Genomic DNA, 23,609 nt, shown 5'->3' on the forward strand with positions numbered 1-23,609 from the left:
TTATTTTAGCCATAGCGTATTTTTTTTAGAACATCGTGTCTTAAAAGCAAGCATTTTCGAGCTATTTGTAAAAACAAAGAAAGTTTCATTGAGTTTTAACGGTGAACGAATAATGATATTTTGAAAATGATACATCGGAAGACTCTGCAAATAGTATGATCTGAAAGAGCTGACAATATCTTATAATACCATTTGGTAAAAAAAACGCCAATATATAAAGCCATTGTTAAAGCCATGGGGCAAACAATCGCGTCGCCATTATTCCGTCGATCCGATCTTATTGAGAGCGAAAATGACGTTGCAGAATAGTTATATGACGTCATCGCTATTGTTAAACTGTCGAATTTCAGAAAACCTATAAAAAGTCCCTTTGGCACTCAACGGTAGTATCACAGAGCCTATATGGCACTCTAGGGGTTAATACAACTCATATTTATAAATAATGAATTAAGACTTGTCGCTAACTCTACAGTTTATCATTTGGAAGCAGGTGTTAACGCTGAGTATTCGCAGGGATTTCTGACTAGTTGTTTGTGAATTAGATAATTTAAAGAACATTGAAAATATACTACAATTATAGTAACAGCGACAGAAATGTTATATCTGTATCACATTTTGATATTTATATATAAGGTCGCTTTCTCTGAAAGTCACGTTTTCCACAGAGTGCAGAACGCTGTATTATCAGAGCAGAATCTGCATATTATCAACTCAAATACCGGAATCACGAGTACAATCATGTGCGCATGCAAATGCATATTACTGGGCGATAGGTGTGTTACTTACTCCTTCACAGAACATGATACAGAGTGTATCACCTACTCACAACTGATCATCAGTGAGGCTCAGGCTCCTGTCAACTCTACAATGTATATGGCGAAACCGGGTAAGTGTAGATGATTACCGTGCACAACCTCGGGTTAAATAATATGTGAAGGATATCAATATGATTTATTGATATAAAACGAGTTATCATTAAAAAAAGACATGTTTGCCTCCATCATCCTTACTAAACTGCCTAAACAATGCTTCTCACATGCCATCGATCCCATTTTTGATGAAAAGAGTAACATTAAAATATAAACTTTATTTCTTTTACATCGATTACGAAACAAGTTATACAAAACTTATGCAAATCATTCTCGATGCCCCGGATGTAAGCGCGTGAGGGATCTTATTGTGGGAGGAAACCGGAGTGCCCAGAGAAAACCGACGTGATCGGGCAGGTGACCCCTAACCTTTTCAGGTCAATGTCAGGGATCGAACCCCGGCCGGCTAGGTGAAAGGCGAGCGGCTTAACCACTACACCATCCGATCACCCAAACATTTTATTAGTTAATTTGAGGAATTAAAGTAAATTTGACAAGTAACTGTACACAAACCCTTACTTTTAAATAAATGCCCGTAGTTGGGCTCCCGTTGTTTTGAATTCCAGAATGGTTTCCGATACGCCAAGACATCACACTTGGATATTTTTTCAATAGGTGAAAATTTTCTACATAGATTATTGAATGTTTAAAATCATTAAACAAATCAAATAAAAGCAGTGAAGTGAAAATTATATGGTATCTCTGAGGTTTTTGCGGTCCCTGTCGTAAATGGGAATGGATTTTTAAACACCGGAAGTGTCGTTTGTCGCTATAAATCATAAGAGGGGACCCTGCCGGACCGAAATTCTGGAATTCTAAAAAAAATCGCATACGGATTTCCTTTAAACACACAATTTGAAGAAAATCTAAGCACTGGATGAAATGGGGGTAGGGTTGCGAGTTACAAACTTCAAGCTTACAAAATTGTGAAATTTTGATCGAGGACCCCGTGTTTTTATATGATATGTGAAAAAACATATTACCTTGGGCATATCATATACAAATATTGTGAAATTGACATGGGTTTTCATTTCCTTTCTGGCCTATTCATTGATTTTTTTACGGGCGAAAATATGGCAAAACATGACAATTACGTATAGAAACGGTCCTGGGAAATAACAAAAATTAGTTAGCATTTGTAAATATAAAATAGTTTTGTATATTGTTCTATCGTAAGAAATTTAGGACAAAAAATCAACAGGATCGAGACTACATTCACCCTAATATTATAGAAAACAGAATTTTATGAATTTTTCTATTTTCGGTCAGCAAATTTGCATGAATGGTATGTAGCATTCATTATTACATATCACATTCATCATTTCATATAACATTAATCATAACATTTAACATACATCATTGCATAAAACATGGATCATTACATATAACATATATCATTGCATAAACATAAATTATTTCATATAACATTCATCATTCCATATTCAAATATATCATTTCATATAACATTCAGCGTTCAATAAAACATTCGTCTTTACATTTACCATTCATCATTTCATATAACAGTAATCATTCAATATAACATTCATCATTCAATATAACATTAACCATTCAATATAACATTCATCATTTAATATAACATTAATCATTCAATATAACATTCATCATTCAATATAACATTCATCATTTCATATAACAATCATCATTCAATATAACATTAATCATTCAATATAACATTCATCATTCAATATAACATTTATCATTCAATATAACATTTATCATTCAATATAACATTCATCATTTAATATAAAATTTATCATTCAATAGAACCTTCATCATTCATTATAACATTCATCATTCAATATAACATTCATCATTCAATATAACATTAATCATTCAATATAACATTCATCATTCAATATAACATTCATCATTTCAGATAAATGTCATCATTAAATATAACATTAATCATTCAATATAACATTCATCATTCAATATAACATTCATGATTCAATATAACATTCATCATTCAATATAACATTCATCAATTTATATAACAATCACCATTTCATATAAATTCATCATTACATATCACATTCATCATTACATGTAACATTCATCATTCAATATAACATTCATTATTTCATATAGCATTCATCATTACATTCATTATTATTTGTCTTCATCATTTCTGATATGTTATTATTATATGTTATAATTTCTTCATCAGGTCTGACTGACTTCATATTGAACATAGAATTCATTAAGATCCTCATTCATTCAACATTCATCACTTTGTCATTGATTACATTCATCATTAAATTCATTAGTTCTGATTGCAAAGTTCAGTCATCATTTCGCCTATCGTTAAATATTCAACATTTCCATCATCATGTTTTGCATTGATATAAACAATGTTACTGTCAATAAGTGTTAATGATAGTAGTTCATAATTCAAGCAGTTCAGGCCGAGTTCAACTGATCGATATAAGTATCCAGAGTCAGTAGCAACTGCAGGCTTGAAACAATTTACCAGTGTCCATTAGAGTGAATGATGATCATATTTTAGTCACACAATACACATTCACAAGTACATTTAAAAAAACGTGTCAAATAGAACCCATTTCCATGATGGAAACCATAAAGAACATCGCAATAAAACAAACATCAGCACAAAAGAAGTATATTTGACTTTTTTATGCCTTTAATCGCAAGTATATTGTATAACAGGTTAGTGACTCAAAATTTTTGGTCATGTCATTTTCATAAAAAAAATTCTGTAGCTATAACTGCCTTAAATATACAGTCCGATGTTGAATATGATGTTTTATAGACATTGAATATGCTGCTACGATAGAAATTGAATATGATGCTGTAATATGCATTGAATATGATGCTGTAATAGAAATTGAATATAATGCTATAATAGACATTGGATATAATGCAGCAATAGTCATTGAATATAATGCTGTAATAGACATTGAATATGATGCTGTAATAGAAATTGAATATAATGCTATAATAGACATTAGATATAATGCAGCAATAGTCATTGAATATAATGCTGTAATAAACATTGAATATGATGCTGTAATAGAAATTGAATATGATGCTATAATAGACATTGGATATTATGCTGTAATAGACATTGAATATGATGCTGTATTAGAATAGAATATGATGCTGCGATATACATTGAATATTATGCTGCAATAGAAATTGAATATGATGCTGTATTAGAATAGAATATGATGCTGCAATATACATTGAATATTATGCTGTAATAAACATTGAATATGATGTTGTAATAAACATTGAACATGATGGTCATATACACTGAATATAATGCTGTAATAGACATTGAATATGATGACGTAATAGACACCGCTATATTATTAAGCCGCATATTCGTTACCAAAAGATTTCTTTAAAATCATTCTTATCGACTCATCTAAGTTTATCTTTAGCTGTATGATGAAAACATATGTGTTAAAATACCAAAGCAATACCTTTTTAGTTTACCAAACCAATTCTATTTTGTGTATCAAACCGTTGCTATTTTGTTTACCAAACCAATTATTTTGTGAGCCAAACAGTTGCTATTTGGTGTTCCAAATTAATTCTATTTCGAGTTTCAAACCGAACCTTTTTGTGTACCAAACCGTTGTCATTTTGTTTACCAGACCAATTCTACTTTGTTTTCGAAACCATTGCCAGTTTGATTACCAACCCGATTTTATTTTGTGTACCAAACCGTTGTTATTTTGTTTACCGAACCGATTCTCTTTTGTGTACCAAAACGTTGCCATTTGGTTTACCAAACCCATTCTATTTTGCGTACCAAAGCGATTTCTTTTTTGAACCGAACCGATTCTAATTTGTGTAGCAAACCTGGTATATTCTGTTTACCAAACAAATTCTACTTTGTGTACCAAACCGTTACAATTTTATTTACCAAACCGATTCTAATTTGTGTACCAATCCATTGCTTTTTTGTATATCAAAATTCACGAAACCGTTGCTACTTTTTATGTCAAACCGTTGCTATTTTGTGTACCAAACCGTTGCTTTTTCGTGTACCAAATCGTTGCTATTTTGTGTACCAAAGCGATTTTTTTTGTGGACCAAACATGCTAAATTTTGCTTACCAAACCAATTCTACTTTGCGTACCAAACCGTTGCTATTTTGTTTACCAAACTTTTGAAATTTTGTTACAAAACCGATTCTATTTTGTTTACCAAACCTTTGCTATTTTGTGTACCAAACCAATTATGTTTTTGACCAAATCGATTCTATTTTTGTACCAAACCGTTGCTTTTTTGTGTACCTAAAAGATTCCAGTTTGTGTACCAAAGCGATTTTTTTTGTGGACCAAACATGCTAAATTTTGCTTACCAAACCAATTCTACTTTGCGTACCAAACCGTTGCTATTTTGTTTACCAAACTTTTGAAATTTTGTTACAAAACCGATTCTATTTTGTTTACCAAACCTTTGCTATTTTGTGTACCAAACCAATTATGTTTTTGACCAAATCGATTCTATTTTTGTACCAAACCGTTGCTTTTTTGTGTACCTAAAAGATTCCAGTTTGTGTACCAAACCGATTTTTTTGTGTACCGAACCGTTGCTATTTTGTTTACCAAACCGATTCTATTTTGTGTACCAAACCGATTCTATTTTGTGTACTAAACCGTTGCCTGGTTTTTTTTACCAAACCAATTCTACTTTGTTTACAAAATCATTGCCAGTTTGATTACAAAACAGATTTTATTTTGTTTACTAAACCGATTTTATTTGTGTACCAAACTGTTGCTAGTTTGTTTACCAAACCGATTCTATTTTGTGTACCAAACCGTATACTTTTTACATTAATTATTACCCAAACCTTTAGCAATGGCTGATACCATGATGAAAACAGTACACATCACTTTGTTAGCGAATCGATACCGGATAAAAATTTGATTACTGTCGATGGTTTTCTTCATGCATTAATAATTTTCCATTTCAAAGATAAAATCATGTGTACTTTAAAGCACTTATCTGACTAGTGCGGTTACACCTAAAGTATGTCACTTATGGAATGAAATGAAGTAGAAACTACAACCTAGTCAATCCTAATATACAAATACATTATCCTGCACAGAAATATCACATAATTTCTATAAAAGTCTTGTAGCTATTCCCAGGTGTCTAATAGTGGTTGATATACCACAAAGTCTACGTCTATGTAGCCTATGTTGCCCTCCGTCGACGAATCACACGATAACACTGAGCTATTGACATGTAGCTGAACTGTATCTCAGCTACTGAAAGCCTCCACCCACGATCTGTCTTGACATCTGTAGTCATAGCTAGTGGAACGGGCTGTCGGCCATTACAAAGGTGACTCATGTTTGATATTTTTCTCCCATATTGTAACGACCAATGGCAAAAACATCAATCATTTAGAACCATTTTATAGAGCTGTTTTACGTGGATGTCGCATTACGTTAAAATTAATGAAGACGTCAACAATGTTTGTGTTGATGAATTCACGTCACAAGTAAAATTTCCTTTACCTATCCCGGTAATAGACAGTGTAACCTTTTCCTGGTAATCGCGTGACAACTCCTTGGGGATAAATTCCTATCAACGTTATGTCCACATCGTCGGTGGGTGAGTGTATTGTGAAATGTCCAAGTTCACTTTACTTTAACTGGTTTAGTTACTAGTTTTCCGTTTACTTCCTATTCACTTAAAAAGAGGCATATTTCACAAAGCTGCGATATCCCTGTACAGCTGACAAAGCCATATTTGATTCTTTGGAAATTTGAGCAGTTTGAAATAAATTATTCTGTTATTCAAAATATCATTTAAGTAACCATTTTAAATTGTACGCTTGTCCTATTTTACTGAAAAGAAACCTTTTAGCTAATATGTTTTTTAATGCATTTGTTAATTAAGTTTAATTGATATGCACCCCCTGAACATTTTTCTTTTGTTTGCTTTTTGCCCCTTATGTTGACTTGTGTCAGTGTGACGTTCAAATGTTTCCTGATTTTGATTTGTGTTAATGTGACGTTCAAATGTTTAGTGTGACGTTCAAAAGTATCCTGAGATTAATTTGTGTAAGTGTGACGTTCAAATGTCTCCGGATGTTGATTTGTGTCAGTGTGTTATGTATGACACTGAATACAGGTAGTTATGAGATAACTCGTCCGAGATCGATATTTTAATTTGTGAAATCTAACTTTGAAAAATTAATTAAGAAATTTTCAAAATTTGTGTTTAAACTTGGAGTTTATATTTGAAACCAACAGCTAGATAAACATGACTACTATGCAGGTAGAACAGTTTGTTAAAGCGCCATCCCTGGATGTTCTTCTGCAAGTTAGTAAGAAGGTTCTGAACAAATTGACCATCCAATTTGTTATTTCTCGAAAAATTTTGACAAACGCCAGAGAAATTATTCCACCAGTTAGAAAGAATGTTAAGCGTTGATTTTGGCCTTGAACCAATTTGATGTATATATCTGCACTACAGTTGTGCCTGTGTTGGTCTTCACCGACCACAACCCTTTGACATTCATTGGGAAAATGAAAAACAAAAACCAAAGAATTCTCAGGTGGAGTTTGACTTTGCAAGAGTACAATCTTGACATCAAACATATCAAAGGGAAAGACAATATCCTGGCTGATGCTTTATCAAGGATTTGAATATGACTTGATATGTCAAGAAAGTTTCCTTTTCAAGAAAAAAATTCTTTTCCTTAAGGAGGGGTGTGTTATGTATGACACTAAATACATGTAGTTATGAGATAAGGGAGATAACTCCTATAGCTTTATCATCAATACATCCTATAAAGGTCATATCATTAATCTAGGTTATAGAACTTTCTAGAATGTTATCATGTATAAACAAATATGTTTGTAAACATGTTGATTATAAGTTGAGATCTAGAATGATATATTTCCAGAAAGTTCTGTGTGTTTATTGGTTTACTGTTTTAGTTAGATATTTCTAGAAGTAGAATGTTCTCCAATATTCTTGAATTAGGGTTTAGCTATATATATTCCAACTGTCCAAGGCTAATCAGAACTGTAATGATACCTGTAATGAGACATATCAAGAATTGTACAGTGCCATATAAGATTCTATTGGGAGAGCTATTGTGACTTTATCTGTGGATTATTACAACACTTTGTGTGGATTTATTCATATTGCTTGGAACTTTACAAATCATCTGTGGATATTCATTTTCCTTGAGGATTTGTGATTATTGTTAATTTGAAACCTGGAAGGATCAAGGATTATACCAGGACATTCACATACAGATAAGTAACACTTTAAATCATCGTATTACTCTTGTACCACCACCAATTACTTTAGATATTGTAAACCATCTCTGTATAATATTGTATATATAATTAAATTGTGTTTTGAATTTAGCTGCTGGTTTCTCATTTCTGTTATTCGTTCATGGAACACAGTGTGACGTTCAAATGTCTCCTGATTTTGATTTGTGTAAGTGTGACGTTCAAATGTCCCCGGATGTTGATTTGTTTTAGTGTAACGTTCAAAAGTATCCTGAGATTAATTTGTGTAAGTGTTACGTTCAAATGTCTCCGGATGTTGATTTGTGTAAGTATTACGTTCAAATGTCTCCGGATGTTGATTTGTGTCAGTGTGACGTTCAAATGTCTCCGGATGTTGATTTGTGTCAGTGTGACGTTCAAATGTCTCCGGATGTTGATTTGTGTCAGTGTGACGATCAAATGTCGCCTACTCTTCATGGGCCGGAATTTCGTTTTCAGAAAATAACAATCTACTGTTAATTTAACATCATGATGTGGAAATAAAGAATTGACGTGGGTCTGTAACAAAACAGGTGTCATGTGAAGATGATATACTAAACCCGTTTTATCCCTCGACAATACTTTTAGACGATGGTGTCCTCGCAACCAGATTAGATAAACATGTTAATGTGGCCTCCATTAGTTTCCCGGTATAGATCCCTAATCCAAGGCGCTCTGTCATTGGTTTTTACAAGTATATTAATGCTAATTGCTCATTTGTTGATATGTTAAGTTCCTTCTTTGGAATGAATATCATTGTCCCTTATTTTGCCGTTATTTATCCTAGTTTGGGAAGGTTAAAAGCCACCCTACTCCCCATCCTTAGATATAAGTCTTGGTTTTAAGTCGCCTTGGATTGACTTTACATTTTAGTTTCCTGTATCGAATATTGCCGTAATAGAAAGGGGTTATTCTAAGAATACCCAAAATAGGGATACTATTTTGCCAAGTTTTATGTTTATCTTTATTGCTCTCTATTTCAAAAGTGAACAGGTATTGTAACAATTAGAATGGTTATTTCAAAATGTCTAGTTATGTATTGATTGTGATTGAATATGGATTCCAAGCTATTGTGATGTGACCATACCATTATTGGATGAATAATGTTAATTTTATATTCAACATGGTTTAGCTTAATCAAACCGTCATTTTATATTAATATGTTATCATATTTATGAGATGTATTATATCACAATTCACTTTGTGTCCATTTCTATGTGGAGCTTGCATGTAAGTAAATAAGAATGAAAACTTCAGTTATGTTAAAAGTTATGACTTACGTCTATTGTGTGTAGAAATCGGCGCCTTGATTGTTGAGTATTCGTTCTCATCTATTGTTGTCTTGTATATGCAGGGTTTAGATGGGTTTTATCTGTTTACATCGATACAAGACCGGGTTCTGAATCTCCAAACACTCTTTATATGGATGTAAAAGGGACAAAGTTCAATGTTTCTGATGTCGTCCTTGGCGGCAACTTCGTAAATGGAGAGACACGAGAGAGGATATATGGAGGCTACCTTGGCAAAATCAGCAACATCCGGTTATACCAGAAGGGATCAGATGGGATATACGTACTGACGGTAAGTTGATGAAAAGCAGGGAAGTTAATCCATGACGATATAGTAGTATATGTTAAAGGCTCAATGTCCGTATCTTTCTTATTTTCTCATGGCTCAGAAGAATGTTGAAATAAACATTTGTTGTAAAGCATGCAGAAAGAGGACTAAATCGAAGTCAAGATGAGCGATAATGATTATGATTCGGAATATTTTAATAAAAATCAAATAACTATTAAACATCATTAGGTGGGTCCCACTTAGTCAAACAAGCCGAATTTAGCTGATATTGTAACGTCGTTGCCGAGAACGTCATGTGTCTACCGTTACTACGTAACGTCTGTCCGAACTGTTTCGGAAACGGGTCATTAACTTTCCGACTTCCGTTCGGCAATGATCGTAACTTCTATGGCTACCAGTTTAAAATGAAGGCATATTTACATGTATGCCAACAGAATTGTAAAGACTGATCTACAAACACAACATATTACGCCAACACGTTTACAATGGGATTCGTTTGTCTGTGTTATATTTGTCACAGTCGATAAATATGGCTTCGCTTCCAAGTTTCAGTAAGCCCGATCATCAGGGTTCTGAGTGCAATATTGTTGGAGTATTCAAACTAATAAGAAGGACTATCTTTTAACGGTTTTGAATTCCTTCATCACAGTTTTAAGTTACTTAACTATCTAGTTTGCTCACTTCACATCAGCGATTCTTCACTCAGGTTGGTCACCTAGATTCTTTTTATCAAGACTGTAGCATTTATTGTAGAAATATCAATTGTTATCCTAGTCGACATATTAAGATCCTTTATTTCTTCAGTTTATATGTATAATGGTAAATGGCAAATATAAGCGAAATCTCTTGATTGGCGAATTAAGAGATTGTAGTTTGAAACTGTAAGGTATATTTTACAGTATATCTACAGTATTTCGACCCGATCAAAGCGGGCACATCTTCCTGAAATGGGAAGATAAAACACTCTTCATGGAATGAAATGCTATCTTAACGTAAGTATTTGTCATTTTGATGCCTTGTGTATATGATTGAGTCAATACAACATATTCAAAAGACAAAACAATACTGTGGCAGGAATGGTATAGTATAGTTTCTCTAAAACGTTATATTCTTTTAGGTGACCATGGAAGCTGATAGTGGAGATTTGTATACATTCATCTGTAACTGTTGGATACAGACGGACGAGCCGGCAGATGATAGTGAACCATCATGGCTTCTCTGGCCTGAAATCATTAATTAACTGTACATACAATGTACTTTGTGTGAGTCAAGTGAAGAGATTAATTTTGAATACTTTTGGATTTTTATTACTAGATAATCATATCTTTTACGAAATATATTTGGTAATTTTCATTTAAGTATTTGATGTTAAATGTATTTCGAAGATTTTGATTGCTCCTTTTAAATAAACATTACTATTTATTACATTGCATAATTTAGCTCATTTTACAGTAATAAAAAAAACTGAGGTCAATCACACAATATGTATTTCCGACCGATAGATTTGTAAATATGTTTACTGTAATGATAACCTGAATGGTTTTTTTTTGGAATGTTCTCTTTTTATTGACTGATTTCGGGTACTTCAAGAAGTAAGTAAAATTACAGTATAAGTAATATTTATATATCTACATAAGGTAACAGCTATACAAGTGACAATCACCTTGTTTTAGCTTTCTTAGGCACTTATTTAGAGCCAGGAAGATTTTTTATGTGTTAAGTGAAGAGCTATTGTGACATGTGTGATATAGTAATTGCTGAAACTTTAGAAACTTTCTGTGCAAATTCGTACTCTTCTGTGGATTGGTGAATATTCTTTATTGAAAACCTGGAAGTATAGATTAGTTTTTTTTTGTATAACCACGAGTTACTTTAGACATTGTTAACTATAACTCTTTACCTTTATAGATGTTTTTATCTTTTTTTAATTTAGCAGCTGCATTTGCCTTTCTTTTATATTTACGTAACAATATCAACATTCTTGCTACCATATATGCTTAAAACAAGAGAAATGCATCCATTCAATGTATCAGAGCGTTGTTTGCAATTTGTTCACATCGTTTTCTTTGGTTTGTAGCGCCGATTTCGGTACATGTATTTCTTTAAGAATGCTACACCGTCGACAGAGCATCATTTTGATAATAACTGCTGTATATTTGTGTTTATTTCAAGACAAAAAAGCAAATAAATAACTTATTTTACTATTTAGTGAATGCGCATTTAATACTTTGTTCCAAATAAGGCATTTTGGCATGGGTTCTTTTCGGAACGCAATTAATTATTATTGATATGTGTATCTTGTAGTGAAAAGAAGTTCATACTTTTCAATGTTTATAATGGTGTAAAGATCGAGAAAAAATGCTATTCATAGGCGTTGTAGCATCTTTAAACTTAAGCTTCTTCCTTTGCGGGAAAATCCTGAAGCTCAATCCGTTAAAAATGGGAACGACTAATAGCCCAACAAAACATAACATTTGTATTTGTCATTATTTGCAGAATATATGACACTACCGCGTTTCGAGTTAATTCAAAGATATTATCATTAGTTTGATGAAATAAATATGAAAATTGCCATACTCTCAATCGACATATTTTTTTACCTTCAATTCGCTATATGATACCAGATATACATGTATCATGTCGTGAAAATTTCACTAGCTATCAGTTGAAACATTGGAATCGAAAAATACGAATTACGACTGAAAGATAATGAATCTGGTGGTTTTCAATGTATATGTATATCATGTGTTTGCTTGTGGAACAGAATATAATCTACGAAAGAAAGGAGTTTCAAACAAGTCGATAACCTCTTGTATTTCGAACAAAATATTTTTAGACACGAATTAAAGTATAACCAAATTTAACATTTCCAAATCGAGCTATCTATACAACACCTGTTTCTATTATGAATTGAATCCTCATGTCCGTAGCTATGCATTATACTTCTACTGTAGGTATCGACCTATCTGAGGAATCACGGATATCTTCGCCGTTTGTACTGGGAAATATATTTTTGAAATTGAAACCAGTATAATTTCGGGATTAAATATATTGAATAATATTTCCAATTGCCGCTATTTCTGTATCGATAATCTCAGTTGGGGCAGATCTGTTTATTTCCAAATAAATTGAGTGCAGAACGTGACCTGATTTGGTGCGAATGATACAATTTGTACATGTACATAATGTAAACATTGGCGGACTTCTTTTGACATTCAACAAAATCACGTGCCAATGTTATGCACGAAATAATCGGAGACATACAATAAAACAGATTTAAATTTTTTAAATGTGTTATTACTATTTGACCTGTATAAAATAATTGAAATATAGGAACTATTTTTGTGATGTCATGGAAAAAGGACAGAGTTAAGCTGTCAGCCAACTGCGCGCTTTTTCTGAATTGCTGTTGTGCATGGAAAAACATGAAGGTAGTTTGATTTTTACGGCGAATGGCACGGATTGATTTTATTGTTCAAAGAAAATATTATTAGACTTGATCGAACATACTTTATAATGAATGAACTCTTAAAATATGCTTATATAATGTATGTAGAATATGAAAAAATAGAATGTAATAGAACATGCCATCTATACTATAAGACAAAACCTGATTAGTAATGGTCATATTCATCTGGGCTAAAGAAACGATTGCAGGATCGGTGCGAATACACTGTATATCGTATGTAGCAATCGGAAGTCAAACTTCCAAGAGATTGAATAACATGGTCTTCAACACCAGCTAATACAGCTGAGGTGGTAGCACCAATCGGAATGGAACGATAATTGAAATCACGGTTATCTATCCCTACACGCATAGTATGTGTGTCATTCAAGCATGTGATGAAAGTGCAACGCATAAGGGGTTTAGACGAAAATGAATTGTCCACAAACGAAGGAGAACCGGGACTGGCCCGTTGCAAAAGTCGCATTTGTAAATAGTTCTTCATAGTGTCAAATATAAAATTTAATGCAGTATGGTAATAAGTGACAAAGCGAATGAGTAAATCTTCTGACACAGGGGGTAGTGATTCACTGGAAAATCGATGCCTTGTAAGAGAATGAAAACAATTCAAACTTGATCGGTACGTGGGCAGATTATTTTCACTTAAAGAGACAATTCACTCAGGCTAATTCTTTTACATAACCAAGTAGCAAAATATAGCATTAATGTATTGTTCTACATTTCTTATGGAACATAAATTGACAAATTCCACGTCATTGTTAAGTATTTTAATGAATATCGTTGAAATATAAAATCGTTGATCAATACGATGAAGCAGGTACAATATGGACGCTGTACCCAACCCGAGCCAAGGTCACGCACGTTAAACAAATGAATTAAATAATCACTGAGAAGGCGATAAAATGATTTTTAGGCAAGACAATTCACCTAATAAGGTAAACACACTACTGACAAAGCGATTTGAGCAGTTCTAGACAAAAGTTGCATTACTCTACGAGCAAGGGACAGGGTTCGGCATACAAGAAGTTCGACCACAGTGTGTAATGGCGGACAGCGAGCGAGTTTGAACATCTACACACATGTCACATGGCTTTTCAGGCATATCACAGTAAAACCGACTGATCTAATTCCATTAGAACTGGTTTTTTCCGATATATGTACAAATTTTAATGTTCTCTTAGACTGAGTTGTCCCTTTAACGCACAACTTCCACAACTTTTCCACCTTTGAGCGTAGTTCATCGTTAAAGCAGACATTGGGAGACAGGGAATTCGAAAAGAATCGGTCTTGGGTGCAACTGGCTGAAACGCTGCACCTTGAACAGAGAAATTACATCTGGAATATTATTTTGTTTCCCGGGAATGTGAATTGCATGAATGACATAATTGTTCACGGCAAAATGGTAAGTTAGTTTACGCATAAGTCCAATGATGCTCCTAACATTTGAATGACCTTGGTGTTTAGATTAAGTGTTTACAATACACGGGACATGGCATGTGTTATTATATAAATACTACCTGCATTAGAGGGTGACAGTGCTTAGTGTCACCCCGAGGATTTCACTGTCACCCGAGGCTTCGCATCGGGTGACAGTGATATTCCGAGGTTTGACACTAGGCACTGTCACCCTCTAATGGAGGTAGTATTTATTTTATTATACCAAAAGTTTAAAAACAAAACTACTTTTCAAGTATTTGCAATATATTGAAACATTTTTACTGAATTTAGCAAAAGTCGAACAGTCACCGTCGGCACTAGAATAGCATATCATCTTCTACTCAGTAGCGCTAACTATCACTGCATTATAAAAAAGAATACTCTCAATAAGTATTTAGTGAAAATTCTTGTTGTCTTGTCTCCTGCGTTTGTTTAAATCTTTACGTTTTTGTAAATCTCAATGATTTTGGTTTCGTCCCGTCGTCTGTTTACAACATTAGCAACGTCACGAAGACGCTTGAAATCGCATGTCTTCCGTTCACCTAATCACCGACGGGTTCATAAAAACCAACATATAGCGCTTTGACGGTAAGCGAAAAGACGTGAACGGGAAGCTCCGTCCTTAATATGATATTTTTATTGATAAAGAGACAAATGTGGCAAAACTATTTCTTAATAGCTCCAGATAAATTTTGAAGCGTCGCTTCAAAACACAAAGATGGCGTCGAAATAGGAAACGAATGCGCATATTTTTCGGACGGTTAATATTTTGCACTGTCAAAAATACACCATCACCCGTTGCTAGGGGGTTGCTACGATCGTGTCTATTGTTTCCTATTGTTATAATGTTACCTGCCGTGTGATAGTGTGAAATACCAAATATCTCTCGACCAATCAGAATGCAGGATTCTCACTTGAGGTATAATAATCACAGTTGTTTAATCTTCCGTCTGCGGAAAATAAAGCCATTTTATCAGAAACTGCTGAAGTGTTGCAAAATGTTATCTGTGAATTTGATAAATATATTTTTTGTAAAATGTTAAGGCTTTATACAAAAGGTGAGCAGAATGAAAACTATTCTATTTGGAAAAGTTAAAAACCGTGTACAAGATTTGAGTTTACAACTTTTTCGTGAAGAAACAAAATCTTTTTCCTCGTGGAAAAAGCCCAGAAAGCAACACCTGCATTGTATAATATACAAAAGATCATTTATCTATTGATTTAAAGATGAAATTGTTTGATGTATTGATATTTTTTATTCTTCTTTATTAATCATGAAAATAAAATAAAATTTTATAAAATATTTTGAACAGGCGCAATTTGACGCCATCTTTTAGCCGGTAGATACTCACTTAATGTAGAAATTAACACTTGATGATACCACTGCAGCACCACTACGACAATAAGGACTCAGGAATCGTATACCTCATCTAACACTATCTGTCCTCATAAAAAATAAGAACTAACGGTCTATTAATGATTCCAATTTATCAGATGAAGGCATTAGAGTTATGCCCCCTGGCCTACTATAGCTTTGGAACTGTCCAGTTGGGAGATGGATAAAATCCGTTTTAATTTAGTGAAAGTCCAGTAAAATCGGACAGTATTTTGCTCCCTAGGCTTTGTGTGTGAAAACAACCCGCTTGTTGAAGATTTGTGGTGCCAGCAGTAAATTTAGTTCGTACGGATATTATTTGTGTGTCTGTTACACATTTTGTATACAGTGGATGTCATTTGATTTTATTATGTTGTATGCTGTCGCCATGTCCGTTCGTCATCATGCGGCCATCCTGACCTCGGACACGTGGTCGTGTGAAGATTCCGGTATCGTTGCTAATAAATTTGGAAGACTGTTTTACTTATTTATCCCATATCGGAATTTATTTCGGTACTTTAGTAATTTTAAAAATGAATAATCTTGCACTAGTTCATAGTAAATCGTGATAGCATTGGTAGCAGAGATATAAATCAGCCGGTGAATATGGGTATCTACATTCTTATCTTAATATATTTTCAGATGTATATGTTTTCATTGCTTTAAATGTAAGTGGCGGTAATTTATTTCGTTTAAATTGTGTCTGGTAATGTTCGTTGATGGGAGTTGCTCCCCTTTGTTCGTGTATACGCTAGTACTAGTCTAGATATATTGTCCTCCTCAGTGACCCGAGCGTTATATACATGTAATAGTTCCAATACCGAGTTACCGAGGATGTGGTGGCATAATTGAATGTCAGATTTTGTCATTCGTTCTAAACTGTACATGTCCTGATGTGAATTTTAGTCATGAATGGACAATGGTAGGGGAAAGCGTAACTCGATTCTCTCTACCAGCCTCTATGCAAGGAACATGATTGTTCCAGGACGTTGAATGCAGCAGTAAGTATGAGAGAGAGAGAGAGAGAGAGAGAGGGAGGGAGAGAGAGAGAGAGAGAGAGAGAGAGAGAGAGAGAGAGAGAGAGAGAGAGAGAGAGAGAGAGAGAGAGAGAGAGGTCCCAGTGCATTGAGTGTTTAGGCAACAACAATAGCCAGTGGAGATTTTGTAGTGTATTTGCCTACATAGGAAATGGCACTATTAATGTTGAAATCCTATTTGCCTGGCATTAGTTTTAAGTGTAAGCTAAATGGTTCTGCTGATGTTACCCAGTTAAGAAAAGTGGTTTGTCCAGACTGAATGATAGAGTTGATAGGCGTCTTCTTATCTCACCAGAGTTGTTAGTTAAGATATGATACAGATGTCACCGGTGGTCTGTAGTTCATGAGGCAGCATTATTTTCAGCTCTTTTTCCAGCGGAATACTATGGCTTTCTACTTGTTGGCGAGTCTGAGTTTGGTCATGCTTTATTAGCTCATAATGTCACAGTTTGTTATAGGCAGGATATGGTGCAAAAAAACAACGTTCTAAAACTGATCAGATTGGAAAGGAGTCGTTATCTCTTTGTCTACAAATGGGTCGCTATCCAGTGAAACAATATATCTTATTAAGTAAGCAGCTCCCTGGTATGTTTTTTGCAATGTAAATCGTTCTAGATTTCAAATTCCTTCCTTTTTCAGATAGAATTTGAATGCTATTGGGTTAAGGTCGGGACGTTAAAAGTCTCACTCGTTCTGAGTTGGTGAGGCAACATTTGCCTGAGGAGAAAATTAAGGAATTAAGTCGCTGGAAATCTAGGGCCTTTCAAAGTGATATTACAGTTCCTACTGACAAGTTTCCCCAATTACATGTATTTGCTTTTTTATGTATGACTTACCTTAAACAGTTGCAGATGCCAGACAAACCATATGTATTTTCTATTCTTCAGTCATCAGACGAGTATTTTGTCAGGCCAGGGCGTCCAGGGATACCTTCAACCAAGATATGGGAAGAATGATTATAGTATTGCATGGCACGCAAAAGGGGTGCTGCGTTGGACGCGAAAAGGCGAAAATGGCACAAATCGGCCACCTTATTGTAGAGATTTATTATCTCATTTCAAACTTCCCTAGCCGATTGTTGAGCCACCAGCCCTTTAGGTATTTGTAACTAGCGCAGAAAGAGTACCTCCTCCTTTTGGTAACGCTTGTTGCTTTAGTTTTAAGCAAATAAAGCGTGTAATTGTTTGGTTGTGCGTTTAGTTCAATTGGAACTAATACGCCCAAATTTTGGTTGGGTCGGTGTCGTCTTAAATGTAAATTACATAATTTTTATACATACATTTGTTTGGTTACGCTTCCAGCAGAGCCAATGGCTCATTTTAACATCTGCTCTTCCTCAAATCTGTAATTTTGCCACTAATTTGTATGGTGCACTTTGGTTATTTAATTGCCGTTTCTAAAATTGTAACATATAATTGCTGTCCTCGATTAAATAAAAAATATATTGAAGAAAAACATACTATAAGCATATTTTGAAGCTTCGCAGTTCGACGTCATGTTTATGGTGTACGTTAAAACTAGTGGATGCCAATAATATAGAAATTAAAACTGATTATATATTGGCACAAGCTTACAACAGGTGAACATACACCTTTCCATTTTAATATACAGATTATAGAAATAACATAATTACTGATTTAAAATGGGCCACGTGTATTAAAAACTTATTGCAAACACTAGAATAAGTAACATGCCACAGTATCGATAATATCTTACACAGGTAGATTTGACACTAGTATGTAGCACCAATACTTACAGGTAGATTTGACACTAGTATGTAGCACCAATACTTACAGGTAGTTTTGACACTAGTATGTAGCACCAATACTTACAGGTAGATTTGACACTTGTATGTAGCACTAATACTTACAAATAGATTTGACACTAGTATGTAGCACCAATACTTACAGGTAGATTTGACACTAGTATGTAGCACTAATACTTACAGGTAGTTTTGACACTAGTATGTAGCACCAATACTTACAGGTAGATTTGACACTTGTATGTAGCACCAATACCTACAAATAGATTTGACACTAGTATGTAGCACCAATACTTACAGGTAGATTTGACACTAATATGTAGCACCAATACTTACAGGTAGATTTGACACTTGTATGTAGCACCAATACTTACAGGTAGTTTTGACACTAGTATGTAGCACCAATACTAACGGATAGATTTGACACTAGTATGTAGCACCAATACTTACAAGTAGATTTGACACTAGTATGTAGCACCAATACTAACGGATAGATTTGACACTAGTATGTAGCACCAATACTTACAGGTAGATTTAACACTAGTATGTAGCACCAATACTTACACGTTAATTTGACACTAGTATGTACCATCAATACTTACACGTTAATTTGACACTAGTATGTAGCATCAATACTTACACGTTAATTTGACACTAGTATGTAGCACCAATACTTACACGTTAATTTGACACTAGTATGTAGCACCAATACTTACACGTTAATTTGACACTAGTATGTACCACCAATACTTACACGTTAATTTGACACTAGTATGTAGCACCAATACTTACAGGTAAGTTTGACACTAATATGTTCACATGTTTCACCAATACTTACAGCGGCGGTTTACAGATAGGGATAATTCACTGGTGATAAAACAAATACAATTTTTAAATTTATTTAACTAGACTCATTACAAGAGATAGAAATAGTATCTGTATATTTAGATACTGCAATAATCGTTACCCATAGAGACTGGTAGATAGAGTGGAATAGGTACATGTAGGTTGTGTCCGATTTGTGAATCCTATGTTAGAAATTGAAATCGTTTACTTTTAATCTTGTAAAAATGATTAAGTTGGTCAGATTCGTAACTTCCCCCTAGCTATCATATTGCAAACCCATATGCTTATAGAATAGAAGATTTCAATATAAAGTAACTTAGCAACCTTTATAGGTAAAAACACAATGTAACGGTACTGCTGTGGTATAATCTATCTGTAAAAGTATGTATTGTCAAAAAACAAAGACGATATCAAAGAATGTAAATACAATATTGTATAATTCGTGTAGAACTTCAGTCATATTAAACAAGGTTAAGTACATAAAGAATGTGCTAAACATTTCCTTGGATCCTGTCTGATCTGCCCCTGATTTGTTTCTATTTAGCTATTGCATGCACCAGTGGTTTACATTGTGTAGGCCAGACTCGTTCCAAAGGGATCTGAGAATTAGTTACAGATTAAATAATCATGGACCCACCAGAGTGCCCTTAGGCCATTTTTAGACGTTTTAGAGGTCTAGATAAAAAAACGATAAACCCGCCTACCTGCCTAGAGGCTATAAAACACATTTCTAGTACATCGTCATAAAAACGGTTACTACAGTTGAAAAGAGCGATATCTTTAGTACATCGTCATAAAAACAGTAACTACCGTTGGATCATCCTACAAATCTATACAAAGTGCCGTCAATAAGACGATATAAGCCCCATTATATAAAACATCTTGAAAAACATCTCATCAAAATTCATACTGTCTGCGTGGCCGATATAATATACATGAGCGAGGCTTCGGCTGCAATCTCATTAGCGACTGTAAAAAGTCTCTCTTCTTGGGACGTTGAACATTTTTATATGGATTTCGCCGTTGCCATTAAAACTTATACAACTGTGGACTTCTTAAAGCCTGCCAATTAGTGCGATTGCACTGGGTACATCATCGGTGACCAGGAGCTTAGTCGGTAGAGGACTCGGCTAGTGTTCTGAGGGTCCCTGGTTCGAATCCCGGTCTGGCCGCTCCATTTTCTCCTCTCCTGTTACAGAACTGGCACCCAAATACATTACCCCCGATGGTGGTGTTCTGAAGAGTCTCGTATGTGTTCGAGGGCGAAGACTTCGAGAAAGGAGGAAGGAGTGTAGCGGGATTGGACTGGGTCGATTATCGGTGACCAGGTAGCTAAGACGGTAGAGAACTCGGCTAGTGTTCGGAGGGTTCCGGGTTCGAATCCCGGTCTGACCGCTACATTTTTTCCTCTCCTATAATACAGTTATAAAATAATTACATGCGTCTCTGGTTTGTACCTGAAGTCCGACTCGTTCCTATACAGTTATTGCCTTCATCAGTAGTTTGGACCTGAAGTCCGGCTCGTTCCTATACAGTTATTGCATGCATCAGAGATTTGTACCTGTTGTGCGGCTTGTTCTTATTCAGTTATTGCATGCATCAGTGATTTTTACCTGAAGTCCGGCTCGTTCCTATACGGTTATTGCATGCATCATTGATTTGTTCCTTAAGTTCGGCTCGTTTCTATACAGTTATAGTTATTGCAAGCATCATTGGAAAACGCATTTTATCAACACCCCTCGAATGAATAATTGCTACAAACATTTGGAAAAGTATTTCTGCTTCTATAACTTAATCCAGATAAAATAATTGCCATATGTTTCCCTGTGGGATAATCAATTATTTCCTATACATGATCGAATACAGAGAGTACTTGTAGTCATGAATTATTGATTTCTCATCATTAGTGCTTATCACGATCCATGCATCATGTTTAATTTATTGTGTTTGGCGCAGGTTGATGACAAGGTTTCGCAGCGACATTTCAGTTTTACGTTGTATAAAGTATAACAATAGTTGTACATATGCATTGGTGCAACATGTACATAACGATATATGGAACAAACTACAAGCGTTATAATGATACAAGTGATTATATATCTTAGTCGCATTTCGGGGATATCTGTGATGATCGTGTTTCTTGACCATGATCATTGAATACAGTTTATAGTTTCAAAGACTCTTTACGTGGTCTGTTGACCGAGATCATTGAATAGAGTTTATATTATTTCAGCGTCTGCACAAAGTTTGTTGACCACGATCATTGAATAAAGTTTATAGCTTATCAGCCTCTTTACGTGGTCTGTTGACCGAGATTATTATATACAATTTGTAGTTCCTCAGCTTTTTCTCGTGGTATGTTGACCATGATCATTGAATACCTTTTATAGTTCCTCAGCCTCTTTTTGTGGTATGTCCAATAACACAATACTTACCGTGTATCATGAATATTCTGCAAACTGTCTGTATTTTATCTTTCGGCGGTAAGTTTTACTTTCAGAATTTGTGTTTCGGATATATACTTATTAATCACTGAATATGCTAGAACACCCAATGTGTTTTGCACACATGTGCATGTAAAATATAACACCCAATGTTTATATTTACATTTGAACTTTCATTATCTTTTTATAAACAATATAGATTAAACAGAAATCATGAAAATTAAACGCGTTCTTTTGTTTAGAAAAAAAAATGATGGACAACTGACGACACAATACCAATTTATAAGGTAGTTTTATCTATAAACCAGATTCACACATGAATACAACACTCAAATTCATTTCAATATCTAAATTAGTATATCCTTAAAACTTTGAAATAAGACGCGAATTATTTTCTTTAATTGTGAGAGATGGCTCTGTAGGCGAATGCGTGACCACCCTGCCGTCTTTCTACGAGCACGGTAAATTTTCGCTACCCATAACCACCTCTCGTACTCGCCATACATCTCATCTTCTCGCCAACATATCATTTTCTCCTTGTATTCTTAATTGTTCTTTCAACCAAATCAATAATTCCCTATATTTGAACCCTATCTATACCTTCCGCCATCTTGTACAACGTCGCAGAACAACTTCCAGTTTCTATTTTTGTATATAACCACACACAGCAACGTAATAGAGATTACATCACTTACACAAGCCATAACTATCCTATCATACTGGATAACTTACCAAACAAACAAAGACACTCAACATTTAATGATGTCTCCACTAGGCCTAGTCAAAATTACGAACACACGCAACCTGGCAGCATATCCATTTCTACTACACAGACTCCAACACAAAACAATCAAACCCAGCTGTACATACATATTTATTCCTTCTACTCTCAATATCTACAGATACAGAACTCAACCCTAGTCAGAGAACCCCACGATACTCCTGCGGTACCTGCAATAAAGCAGTCGCATGGAAACCAAGTTATATATATGTTTCGATTCGTGCAATACCTGGTACAATGTGCACTGCCAAGGAATGAATCATTCATTCCTCAAATATATGGTCCACAGTGGAGTCTCTTGGGATGGTATACAGTGCAGACCACCAAACTTTCAATCTATACTATTTGACAATAGTATTAGCATAAATACATCAAATAGATTCTCACAACAAGACACAGATACATACCTTAATATTCTAGACATTCCAGAAGCTCAGAACCTCCTACATCATCCCCCTCTCCAATGGAACACAAAACGAAAGATGCAACTAGGAAAAACAAAGTCAAGCAGCCAATCCGCATAGCCTCTATTAAACTCCACTCAATCTCCAACAAAAAACCAGACCTCGAACAAATAATAAACTCTTTAAAACCATACCAATAGATGAGCAACAGTCCACTAAGAAAATAAGAAAATACAACCCTCAATTTTGTCTCATACATCAAAATACATATATTGTAACAAGAAAAGAGAATACATATATCACATCACTCAGAAA

At 34.5% G+C, this 23,609-nt stretch overlaps 1 protein-coding gene across 1 annotated transcript; it reads left to right on the forward strand.

Moving 5' to 3' along the window:
* The first annotated feature begins 553 nt into the window (after window positions 1-553).
* LOC138332378 (uncharacterized) lies at window positions 554-13,032 on the forward strand. Its single transcript, XM_069280458.1, has 3 exons — window positions 554-886; window positions 9,519-9,745; window positions 10,860-13,032. The coding sequence occupies exons 1-3, from the start codon at window positions 595-597 to the stop codon at window positions 10,980-10,982; spliced, it is 642 nt and encodes a 213-aa protein (XP_069136559.1). The 5' UTR covers window positions 554-594; the 3' UTR covers window positions 10,983-13,032.
* The last annotated feature ends 10,577 nt before the right edge of the window (window positions 13,033-23,609 follow it).

The sequence above is a fragment of the Argopecten irradians genome, chromosome 9 (genome assembly GCF_041381155.1).
Source record: "Argopecten irradians isolate NY chromosome 9, Ai_NY, whole genome shotgun sequence".
Classification (NCBI taxonomy): domain Eukaryota; kingdom Metazoa; phylum Mollusca; class Bivalvia; order Pectinida; family Pectinidae; genus Argopecten; species Argopecten irradians.

What these genes read in the sequence shown, in the direction of transcription:
- LOC138332378 (XM_069280458.1), top strand. Translation starts at nt 595, where the DNA reads ATGTTATATCTGTATCACATTTTGATATTTATATATAAGGTCGCTTTC. An exon ending in AATGTATATGGCGAAACCGG is followed by an intron (nt 887 to 9,518) that starts GTAAGTGTAGAT and finishes TTGTATATGCAG; the next exon opens with GGTTTAGATGGGTTTTATCT. An exon ending in ATGGGATATACGTACTGACG is followed by an intron (nt 9,746 to 10,859) that starts GTAAGTTGATGA and finishes ATATTCTTTTAG; the next exon opens with GTGACCATGGAAGCTGATAG.